The 11,945-nt window shown below is 40.0% G+C and overlaps 1 protein-coding gene across 1 annotated transcript; it reads right to left on the bottom strand.

Annotated features, from left to right (window-relative positions):
- Window positions 1-3,783: 3,783 nt before the first annotated feature.
- On the bottom strand, window positions 3,784-10,641 carry LOC148648805 (alpha-aspartyl dipeptidase). The gene is made up of 8 exons (XM_088606745.1): window positions 10,371-10,641; window positions 10,002-10,090; window positions 7,929-8,003; window positions 6,927-7,006; window positions 5,659-5,832; window positions 5,394-5,453; window positions 4,653-4,735; window positions 3,784-3,969 (listed from the first exon to the last, which is right to left on the bottom strand). Exons 1-8 carry the CDS (start codon window positions 10,463-10,465, stop codon window positions 3,900-3,902), a joined length of 726 nt encoding a protein of 241 aa, XP_088462871.1. The 5' UTR covers window positions 10,466-10,641; the 3' UTR covers window positions 3,784-3,899.
- Window positions 10,642-11,945: the final 1,304 nt, after the last annotated feature.

Raw genomic sequence — 11,945 nt, 5'->3', positions numbered from 1 at the left:
TTCCCCATTTTACTGCCTCCCAGGATTCATTCTGGAGACTCACACTACCACAGACTTGCATTCATCCATTCCACCATTTGCTCCAAAGTTAGAACCTACTTTGTTGTGGAGGACCTGCAAAACAGGGCTTTAAAGTGTTAATTTCCTGTACTTTTGGCACTCGGAAAGCTAAGTCCTAAAGCACGCTTGACATAAACAGTTGATTGTGATAAATTAGGGCAAATCTCTCTTCATTAAATCCCTAGTTTTCTCTGAAAATGCATTATGAATACAGTATAAGGTTAATGTCCAAACTAATGTAGAATATTGGACTCAATTTGTATTACGTGTTGGTTATGGAAAGGATTTGAGATCCTTTAATCAAATGTTTTACACAACTGACACTTTCCATTTTGTTTTGTTAATTTCATTACCTACCAGTAGCTCGCTTTTTTGTATATTTGTCCAAGAACATAGAAGTGTGTTTAAAATACAGCCATTATAATGGTAGTGCCTTTTCGTGTTTAATTATCTGGTTGTTAGGCGACAACACAATGAACTTGGTTGACCATACACAAAATAAGATGGTTGCACATATTCTTATTAAGCAAATTAGTCTTTAAATTAATTTTGTGAAAAATACCATTCCAGCCGTTTGGATACTGCAGTTTTCATGGGCACACTCCAAAAAATATATTTGATAAATAAAATGTGATTAGTCTTAACTGCTTACTCTGTAACTTTCATTAAATCAATGTGTGTATATCAGTCAATTGTTATATATGTACATTGCGGTTTTTATTTCACTTTTTTTGCACTTTACAGGTACTAAAGATTGTAATTGTTTTTAATGTTCTCTGGACCTGTATATAAAAAATTACATTTGCTTTGTATACATAAAAAAGTGTATAATGGATATTAAGCCGGTTGAGTGAAATAAATGAATACACAAGGCTTTCCTATACACGTTTGATTTTTAAATTTGTTTTCAGTCTTTTGGTGGTCTTTAATAAACATGATACCTTATTATTTATAAGTCAGTTTATATGTTGAGCTTGGTATATCTTGGTATATTCCAAAAGTGGGTTTATTATGTCTTATACGTGTCTAACCCCGCGCTGCAGTGATGATTCATTGGTATTACAGCGTGTAGATCAGTCGTTTGATTGCGTTTTCAATCGCTTATCAATTCCCCATTTTACTGCCTCCCAGGATTCATTCTGGAGACTCACACTACCACAGACTTGCATTCATCCATTCCACCATTTGCTCCAAAGTTAGAACCTACTTTGTTGTGGAGGACCTGCAAAACAGGGCTTTAAAGTGTTAATATTTCAAAATGCCTACAGACACTCGCAGAACAAAAGCAGCATTGGACTCAGTTCGCCTTTTACCCAGGAGCTGTCACGGAGCTATCGAGCCCATCAGAACTCACAGTGTGACCCACCCTTACGCAGCCTGGAGCCCTGGTAGCTCAGACGGCAAGGGTGTCTAGCTCCTGACTAGAAGGTCCTGGGTTTATTCCCAGGTAGGGGCAAGCAATTTACAGTAGCTTGCTCTAATTCCTTCCAGACAGCTCCCAGGTCCACTCAGCCTGCTTTCCAAATGGGTACCGGGGGTTAATCCTTCTGGGGGTGATTGGCCGGCCTGAGTGTGATGCTGACCACACCACCCCCACCTCCAGTGTCGGATGGTCGAGAGAAATGGTGGTCCTTGCCCCCTGTTCCCCATGGGCCTTGAAGGGCTGAAAAGAGACCTACCTTCCTTACGCACCCTTGAAATGCTCCGTCTTAGCTGTGGTCCAGCAGATTGTATTCTTCACGAAAAGTGTGAGAAAACGAGTCCGTTTAGAAGCAAATGAAAGCCATAAATGTATATTCACCAGTAAAATTGTAATTACATAAAAGAGTATTAATAGACATAACATCCATTCGTCCATCTGTTTTTTTAAACTGATTTATCCAATATAGGGTTGTGGGATTTGTAATTCCAGATAAATGCATTATGATTTACATCTGTTCATTCAATGGTTGATTGGTTAGGCCTGGGATTAAGCCAGAAGCTTCAATGATTCAATCTGACTTTTTAAGTGAAACCAATCATATGAATAACTACTAATGGCTATTTATAACACTCTATTCACACCATTCTGAACTCTACAATAAATAATAATAATTGCTTACACTTACATAGCGCTTTACAGGTAATTGGGAATCCCCTCCACCACCACCAATGTGCAGCCCCACCTGGATGATGCGACGGCAGCCATAGTGCGCCAGTACGCTCAACACACATCAGCTATCAGTGGGGAGGAGAGCAGAGTGATGAAGCCAGTTCAGAGACGGAGATTATTAGGAGGCCATGATTGGTAAGGGCCAAAGGGAAGTTTGAGAAAGGCCCTGAGATTTTTATTGACCACAGCAAGTCAGGACCTCGGTTTTAAATTTCCTCAAAGGAAGGCACCTTTTTAGAGTATAGTGTCCCCGTCACTACACTGGGAAATTAGCACCCACACAGACCACTGGGTGAGCACAATGCCCCCTGCTGGCTCCACTAACACCTCTTCCAGCAGCAACCTAAGATTTTCCCCAGGAGGTCTTCCATCCAGGTACTGACCAGGCACACATCTGCTGAGCTTCAGTGGGCTGCCAGTGGTGAGTTGCTGGGTGATATGGCTGTTATCCAGTAAAAAGGACAGCCTTTTTCTACAGTATATTCCATCTCCAGTACTATACATAGATGCTTCCTGACTAGGATTTTTAAAATAGAAATAATGTAAAACAAACAGACACACACACAAAAATGGGTAAATAAATTTTGTTAATCTGTTGGTAACGTGTAAGGGATTTGTTTTGCTGTTGGGCAGTGGGGCTTTCTGAGTCAATTGTCTTAAATAAGGGAGAGGAACTTCAGCAATAAAAGGCTGAAAGTCGATGCTGAGAAGCACTAGAACTCTCAGCCTTTTGGTTGCTAAAAGATGTGAATCTACTGGAACAGCAGCTGCAAAGAAAGGAGAAAGCACTTTGTTTTATATGATGGCCTCAGTATTTTTATTATAGCAGCTTCAGAATTCTGTACTGCATATAAGAGGTTCCTGGACTGTGTGGTGGTTATATATAAAAGCGAAATCAACTGATGTTATGTTAAAATTGCACAACAATTTAAAATGAATTAAGACACTAGAACAGTTCTGATCACTTTATTACAACAAAAGCTATTGCTGCTCGAGAACCAGCCATGAAAAGAGAAGGCAGATCCAGGCTGAAAAGGAACGTCCTATACTGGTAAACTAAGAGAATAAAACCTTTTTAGTCTAGAACAGCGATAACTAAGAGGACCGGATTAAAAAAAAGTCACCGACATAGTAAACCCAATCTGGTTCGATATAAGTTTCATTTATACAGATTTTAACAGTCATTTATATTTATGTTTACTTTATCATTAAAATGGACACTACAGTATATAATTTTTAAAACTATTTTAGGTTTCTTATTTTTGTGTTTTATATATATGTCTGTCTTTTTTGTGTAGATTCAAACCTTCCTTCATTGACATATTTTTATCTTTGTAAGTCTATTTCGTGAGGGACGGTAGAACATGCCGTTCAGCCCATTAGCTTTGGAAGACAGTGACTAGAGCAAATGAACTGTGAGTAGGGGTGTACAGACGCAGATCCGAAACAAATTCAACTGAATAAATAGCAAAACCAAAATTTCACTTGTATTAGAGATGTCCAGGTATCATTGTGGGACATATATAGAAAAGTTACTATCTAAACAGATCAAAAACAAATTATTACAGAAGTACAAGTAATCAGTTTATTCCGTGCTGAAAAAAAGAAGAGAGAAAACAACGTTTCGGCCGTGAGAGAGACAAGGCAGTAATGTAGCAAATGCGTTTGCCAATTTCCTTGCACTTCTTTATGGGCTGCTGTCGTTCAGAAGAAAGCTGAAATCTGCTCCAGGTTCATGCTCTGTTGCTGGCTTTCCCCTTGACAAGAGAGAAAACGGTCACTGTGGATGCCGAGCGAATGAAACTCAGAATGAGAATGCAGTCAGGGTGAAAAGAGCCGTGCTTTCAAGAGCTGTTACGGAAAAGAAATTGCCGCCTTCTTCCTTAAACAAAGTGAAACATGAAACCGCCCATCCATTTTCGAATTGCTTCTTCTAATTCAGGGTCGTGGGGGAGCTGGAGCCTATCCTGGCTAGCAATGGGCACAGGGCAGGGTACGCCCTGGACAGGACGCCAGTCCATCGCAGGGCAGATGGACACAAATGCACGCACTCACAACAAAGGGCCAGTTTTTCCAGAAACCACTTAACTTACCATTTAAGTTACCTGACTGGGGGAGGAAGCCGGAACATGTGGAGGAAATCCATGCAAACCGAGGGAGAACATACAAGCTCCACACAGACAGTACTCCAGGTCTGTGCTAACCACAGCACCACCCATATCTTCTTTATTTCAGGCTAGGTAGCCTTGACCTCAAATCTACATTGTTGCAGGACTTCAGTCCCACCTTTAGTAACTACCAGTATTAAGATAAGCATGCCAGGATCACAGCTGAAAAAAAGAGTATGTAATGTAGTGTCGTTTATACAACTAATACAGTAGCTGGAAAGACAGTGAACAAACTACAAAATGTCCACCTGTTCCTGTGAGATGTTGCTTACCTTACAAACAGACGTGCATTTGTAGTGCCCAACAGAGTTGCTTTACTGCCTTCCACAACCAACATTGATCCTTCCCTTAAGCCCTGTGTATGAGCAAATAACCACCAGTTAAAGGTTTGCTCTATCAGTACTCAACACAGAGATTGGCCACTCATAAATAAAGTAGGGGCATGCTAATTTTCCATCTTTAACATAATGTAGCTGAACGTACTTAACCGTTATTTTTTAAAATGGTCGCAAATCCTGCACACAGTGTAGTATTTCATTGGTATTTATAAAATTGAATCAGCCCTAGTCACAATCCTAGTGACAACACAAACACCAAAGTCTAGTGACATGTTTTTAAACTACATATTACCGTTACAACCAAAGACACTTCTGTAGATGTGGTATGGAACAACGCTACATTTTTATAGTTATCTAACAATGCTGAATAGAAAGAACAGCTGAAAACAGCAAGGTTTATATTTTGCTTATCCTGGAACAGAGGCGGCGAGGAGGCGGCGAAGTGTCCTTTGCCTCATCTAGTCAAGCTAATGAACCTTTTCACACATTTCTGTCCCATGATGGAGAAAAAAAGATATTAAGCGAACCACGGACTGTACTGCAAGACCTAAGTTGGTGTCCCCTCCATATTCTACCTTATCAATGATTGTTATAATGTCTTATTCTTATTTTCAACAAGTTGCAATGGTGTGGGAGGAGCACTGACTGTCAGTCAGCCCCTGTCACATACTGTACCAGAACACAGGGGGTGTCAGGTTCCTCATGAAACTGTAAAATGCGCTGCTCACGGGTCTCCTGAAGACAAAAGAGACTGTCATTCACTCACAGGGCAGGGGGAGACTATGAGGAAACAAACTAATAAAACAATAATAGAACAACATCAGATTTACATACTTGTAAATGTCTTAACTGTAGATCTCTCCTGTGACACTTAGGATCAACACTGAGCACCAGTTTCAGTGGAGTTGCCATACGCTGTATTAGTCAGGTCTAGACTCACCCCCATGTGCTTGCTGTTCCCATCAGGATCCAGATAGTGAGGGTTGATGTTAAAGGGCACCAAGCCAATACTCTTTAGAGAGGGAGGGTAGACAATGGGCATGTCATTGGTGGTGTTGATGCTGATGGTGGCTACATTCGTCCCAGCACTTGATCCCATATAGGGAACCCCATCCTAATAAATGAAAACATCTCTGTCAGAAGGTGTTTGACAAGAGAATAAGAATAAGATGACTTTATTGGCCATATACAATTTCTGGTATTAGGAATTTGTCTTTTCGTACACCCCAGTTTGCTCTCCATGAGACACACAGACAGGGAGAGAGAAGCTTGGGGTCAGAGCGCAGGGTCAGCCATTTAAACAGCACCCCTGGAGCAGCTGGGGTTAAGGGCCTTGCTCAGGGGCCAAACGGAGTAGGATTGTTGTGGGATATGAACTAGCAACCTTCCAGCCACAGGCGCAGATCCTTAGCCACAGCAGCGCCCCAAAGAGAAATGGCACCAAATGCACACATTTAAGAAATGTGTGTCAGACTTCCTGAATTGGAGGAAATGGTTAGAAAATAGATGGACGTCAGACCTGCTTACTCTTTTCTCTGGAACAAGACGTCACAGTAAATTGCTGCTACATCAACTTTATTATTACAATAATGATGAGCAGAGAAAAAAGTGTTTATCCATTTTTTAACTGGTTCATCCAATTCAGGGTCTCAGAGGAGCCCGGGCCTGTCCCGGCAAGCATCAGGCACAAGGCAGGGGAACACTGTGCAACACAATATTCAGGTGTTTCAAAATTAGTCGTGTGAAATTGGCTTCATCACTCTGTTCTCCTCCCCACTGATAGCTGGTGTGTGGGGAGCGTACTGGTATACTATGGCTGCCGTCACATCATCCAGGTGGATGCTGCACATTGGTGGTGGTGGAGGGGAGTCCCCATTACCTGTAAAGCACTTTGAGTGGAGTGTACAGAAAAGTCTAAGGATTTTTATTAATAATAATTATAAGACATACTCAATTTTCTTGATGTGGTGATAAAGCCTTCACTTAACTCAAGTAACAAATTATATAGAGAAATGAATCAGTAGTCACCACTGTTTTCTTCAGTTTTTGATACTTTGTAATTATCCAGGCAAATTGTACCATTCGTTGTGCCTTAATTGAGGTTATCCTATTAGAGCATTTTAATTCAGCAGTAGTTTATACACTGCAAACCTGCTGTTTGTTCTCAGTGACAAGTGTATAAAAAGCAGCTGCAAGTTACCAAGTTACCTCAAGGACTCTCTTCCTTATTTCCAAAACCAGATTTTGGTCATACAGCGTTTTCAAAAGGCGAAAGGTGTTTCCACCACCTGCAGGTCAAGAGGTGAATGTACAATTACTAATTCAGAAAACAATGTAGATGTTCTGTATGCGTATAAAATGTGTTTTATTAATAAAAATGTTTAAACACGGAGCTATCCTATCCTCCAACCAAGGAGATATAAATAAAAAATGTAAATGTAAATATCGTAGTGCCCTACATACACTAATGGAAACCTATTGCTTCTCATTACTTTTTAAACTGAAAGCCCGATTGTGCCATTGTAATATACAGTATGTAGATGAAGGCTTGATTCATGTATTGTACAATATTGCACAAAACAATATTGAAAATGGGAAAAGAAATCAGTGACAATTTATAGAGAATCACTAGGATCGCTATTAGAGAGCAATGTCAAAACTTGATGATGGGATTTACAAAAAAATACACAGAACTTAAATCTAGAGGAGTAATGTTAAAATTAAACAAAATACCAGGAAAGCCTAATTTATAAATATTGTGTTAAATTGTAGCCACCACACATTAACACAAAGAATCTTGCTACTCCGAAAAGAGTTCAAAGAAAAGCAATCAGAAAAAGCAGACATCAAAAACGTCATATGCAAAAAGATTCAAAGATGAATTTTATTTAAAAGGGTGGAATACACAGGGATTTGATTCACGTGTTCAAAAAAAAGGAAAAGTACCTACCACCATTAGTCCAACTGAAACTAGTCGCTGAAAGAGAAGCCTGTGTACCAAAACTAAGTGCACGTAAACTACAGAACAATATCACGGATCTATGGAACAATACCGTATTTAACCATGCAGTTGAAAATGTTCTCAGAGATCCTTCACGTATCTGCTAGACTATAGATAATGTGAGCAAGACTGACCAAATAGCCCCTTGTTTGCAATTCATATATTGTTCAGGGGGCATCATTATTCATGCAAGAGACACACAAACTTACCAATGAAAATCCCTTGTGCTTTTCTTACTGCATCCACTGGACTGGCAGCCTCATGAATACTGTCCACCTCATAACCTTAATACATACAGAACAGATACGTAAGCTGAGTGATTTTTTTAATCACATTTTCAAATTGATTTCTGAAAGAAGGAACGTCGGGGGGGACATTATGCCAAGTGCAAGTTTTTTGTAATGGTTGAATTAAGACTTCATTTCCTTTTTAAGCTCCATTTAGACTTGGAGAAATGCCGCAGACTCAGATGAGTGATCTTTGGACTGAATGGCGCAACCTGTATTTCAAAAGGTCAACTCTAGAACTTGAGTCTCTCCCACAAGCTGTGTTGACAGCTCAAATCTGTGCAATAGTATCTGCTCTCCAAGTTGAAACAGAACAGGGTAAAGGTTCAAACCGATATCTGACAGGAGGAAGAAACAGTTACTTATATGTAAAATGTCACATTTTCCATCGCACTTTATGATTTTACTTATGAAATGAAATGATTTAGAAGGAACATATCCATCCTCCAACCACCACATCCAATTCAGGGTTTGTCTATGTCGGCAAGCAATGGTAACAAACCAGGGACATCTCAAGACCTATTTTCTTAGAAACCTATTCATCTACCTACATGTCATATCAGGGTGATATTTTGCAGCCATATCACCCTGCAACTCACAACTGGTAACCCACTGAAGCTAAGCAGGTGTGAGCCTGGTCAGTACCTGGATAGGAGACCTCCTGGGAAAAACTAAGGTTGCTGCTGGAAGTGGTGTTAGTGGGGCCAGCGGGGGGCGCTCACCCTGCGGTCCATGTGGGTCCTAATGCCCCAGTATAGTGACGGGGACACTATACTGTAAACAGGCGCCGTCCTTCGGATGAGACGTAAAACCGAGGTCCTGACTCTCTGTGGTCATTAAAAATCCCAGGGCGTTTCTCGAAAAGTGTAGGGGTGTAACCCCGGTGTCCTGGCCAAATTTCCCATTGGCCCTTACCAATCATGGCCTCCTAATAATCCCCATCTATGAATTGGCTACATTACTCTGCTCTCCTCCCCACTGATAGCTGGTGTGTGGTGAGCGTTCTGGCGCACTTTGGCTGCCGTCGCATCATCCAGGTGGATGCTGCACATTGGTGGTGGTGGAGGGGAGTCCCCATTACCTGTAAAGCGCTTTGAGTGGAGTGTCCAGAAAAGCGCTATATAAGTGTAAGCAATTATTATTATTATTATTATTATTATTATTATTATGTCTTTGGACTGTGGGAGGAAGCCTATGCAAACACTAGGGGAACATACAAACTTCACACAGACAACACTCCAGGTCCAGAGTTGAACCCAAGGACTCAGCAATGAGAAGCAACAAAGCTATCCACTGCACCACCCAGGAAATTAATATGCGAGTCGTCTGCCTTCTCTAACAATGTTAATTCACATATTTATTCAGTGTAATAATTTTTGAAGCAAGATTTATTGTAGAACACTATATATAATACCTAGATTCTAAAATTAACTAAATTATAGTTTTGTACAATCAAAACTGTAAATTATACAAATGATTGAGTTATTAAATACTGTACAGTCTGATGAACTGCTTTTCCAGGACAGGCTCCAGACTGCTAAACGCCTTTAGTAGGAGTAAATGGCTTTCTGAGAATGGACTGTTTCCACTTCATACAGTGCTCCTGTGCTACTGTTACTTCTGAAAGCAGGAATGGCAAGAACATACATACTATGTAACTATTTGAGAAAAGCATAACATTCAAAAGAGCTGTTTTACTACGTCTCCTTTATAACATAGTATGGATCGATACAATTCAATAAATCTCCCTTTAACATAAGAGTTACACACTTGAAGCGAGGACCTTCCTCGTTTATTTTGAACGGCTTTGGCGACACGAGAAAATAAATGCTTCCTTTTCTCAGTTTTAAAAACGTTTCCACGTAGTAATAGTTAATAATTAACCCAGTAATTCATTTAGTATGTAAACAGTCCCAGCCATAGAGAGAGAAAAATGGTTTCAAACATTTAAAAGAACCTTACCCAGACTCTTAAAAACATTTAAAAGCACCTTACCCAGACTCTTAAATTTTTGTTTCGCTGTTTTGGCATACGCATCTCTGTCATGTAAGGCATACGGAATGAATAAAATTCTTTTGACATCCCTGCACGGAAGAAAACAGTATGTAAACACTCAAACAAAACTTTAAATATTGAATTCATCTTCTTTTTTGAACTCTGCAAATAACGTACTATCTGTAACACATTTAACCAACAAAGTCCATCTGTGAAAAAATTGCAGGGACTTGTTTATGCAGAACTGATCTCAAGTTTAACTGCGTGACTACCGTGTGGCATGCATAATCCGTGTCGATGTAGTGAGTGGTCATGGCTCAACTCAAGAGGCGACGGGAGTAAAGCAACGAGCAGATTTTAAAACCTTACTCTCCGAAGAAATCTTTTATCTGCTGCTGGCAGTGATCCAGATATCCCCCACCATGCAGAGTCGAGTTGGAAACCAAGAGAAGTCTTCTATTCATTGCTTTCGTTAGAAACTGTGCGGTTTTCAATCGTCGACAAGCGCAAGAAGGTTTCAATATGGAGCTGTTAAAACCAAAAGTCAGTTTCACAACCGTGAAGAAGTAGCGTGAATTAGTATTCTAGACGTAAAAGAAACATTTAAGTGGGGCCAAAGTTTAAAATAGCTGCCCAAAGACCGCCCTTCCGGTAAGCATATCTACATTTTGTAGATAAAAGTTGCGGCATTAAACCATCTTTGATAAGGTTTTAAACCCCAGTGATTGCTGGGGGGATACAAGATTCCCAATTGTGGGGGTGCGGGATTCAACATAACATCAGCATTATCGATTTTGTTCGAGGTCAATGAAAATGGTCCTTTATTGTATTGTGTATAAAATGATTGTTGCCTTAACTGTAAATATAAGCTGAAAGCTAATACAGTAAAAGGAAAGAAACTGCTATTTCGAAGACCTCCCTCACAAACACGAAACCGATATGTCCTCAAGGAATGACAACACAATGACACAGATGAGAAAACTAAATTATACGTGTATATTCTCCGATGCTCTAATATCCAGGAGGCTGGACTAACGGGATGTTTGATTGAGAAAGTCTAGGAAGTTTAACAAAATAATAATTAAAAAAACTTCCTTAAAGATAGATTTCTTAACATGAAGTAATGATGGGTTTAAGAAACACCCTTCAAACAGTAATACACTACTCCAAAAACACAAGTCGTCCCAATAAAAGTCACGTGAGAATGCATAAAGATCAAGGCATCGGTAATCGGTGAATAAAGGTGAAACTACACAAATAAAAATATTTTTCCAAATATCTTTGAGACCGTGCGTTGGCGGCCACTAGAGACCGATCTATCGTTACTACAGCCCTTCCATTTTCCAACCCACCAAAATCATAAAGCATTTTACGAACTATTGCAATCTACGAAGAAGAAAAGGAAATAATGTCTTAAGAATGGGAAAGTGCAAACACTACTCTGCAAATTTATTTGGATACATTTACATAACGGTAATAATAAAATGTGCAACGTTATTTGACCTTAGAATCCGTACAGTACCCTACGTGTGAGGACAGGAAACAGACTGAGCAATATAGATACTTGATACATTACCTGCGTCCCAATTCTCCTAATGTAAATATGGGGGAGGAATTTACACAATATTTGCATCACTTCATCTAATACCCTGTGCCAAAGTTGACCGCCGATATTGATCTTCCAGACCTTGAGACCTCTTCAGAGCAGAATTTAGACATCTTGAAACTAGTTGGGAGCTTGTTGCTTTAAGATCTTTATGTTGTGGTGGTTCTGCACCCAGTCCTGGAGATTTGGGGCATCTGGACACTGAGGCTGGGAGGCTGGGATGGGTGTTAATGTGTACAAGATAAAAGGACACACAGGAAGTTTTAACACATTATTAAATCAAAGTTTCCAACAGGACTCCTCTTACTAGTGGATCATTAGTATTGCTCGTCACTGAC

This window comes from Lepisosteus platostomus, chromosome 14, assembly GCF_059453375.1.
Source record: "Lepisosteus platostomus isolate fLepPlt1 chromosome 14, fLepPlt1.hap1, whole genome shotgun sequence".
NCBI classification, from domain to species: domain Eukaryota; kingdom Metazoa; phylum Chordata; class Actinopteri; order Semionotiformes; family Lepisosteidae; genus Lepisosteus; species Lepisosteus platostomus.
Note: the sequence above shows the minus strand (reverse complement) of the source record. Positions and strands in the feature narration are given on the sequence as shown.

Coding starts and splice junctions, on each gene's coding strand:
- LOC148648805 (XM_088606745.1), bottom strand. CDS start 10,465: ATGAATAGAAGACTTCTCTTGGTTTCCAACTCGACTCTGCATGGTGGG. Junction 10,091..10,370: donor ATAAAAGATTTCTTCGGAGA/GTAAGGTTTTAA, acceptor TCTTCCGTGCAG/GGATGTCAAAAGAATTTTAT. Junction 4,736..5,393: donor CTGACACCCCCTGTGTTCTG/GTACAGTATGTG, acceptor GCTCATACACAG/GGCTTAAGGGAAGGATCAAT.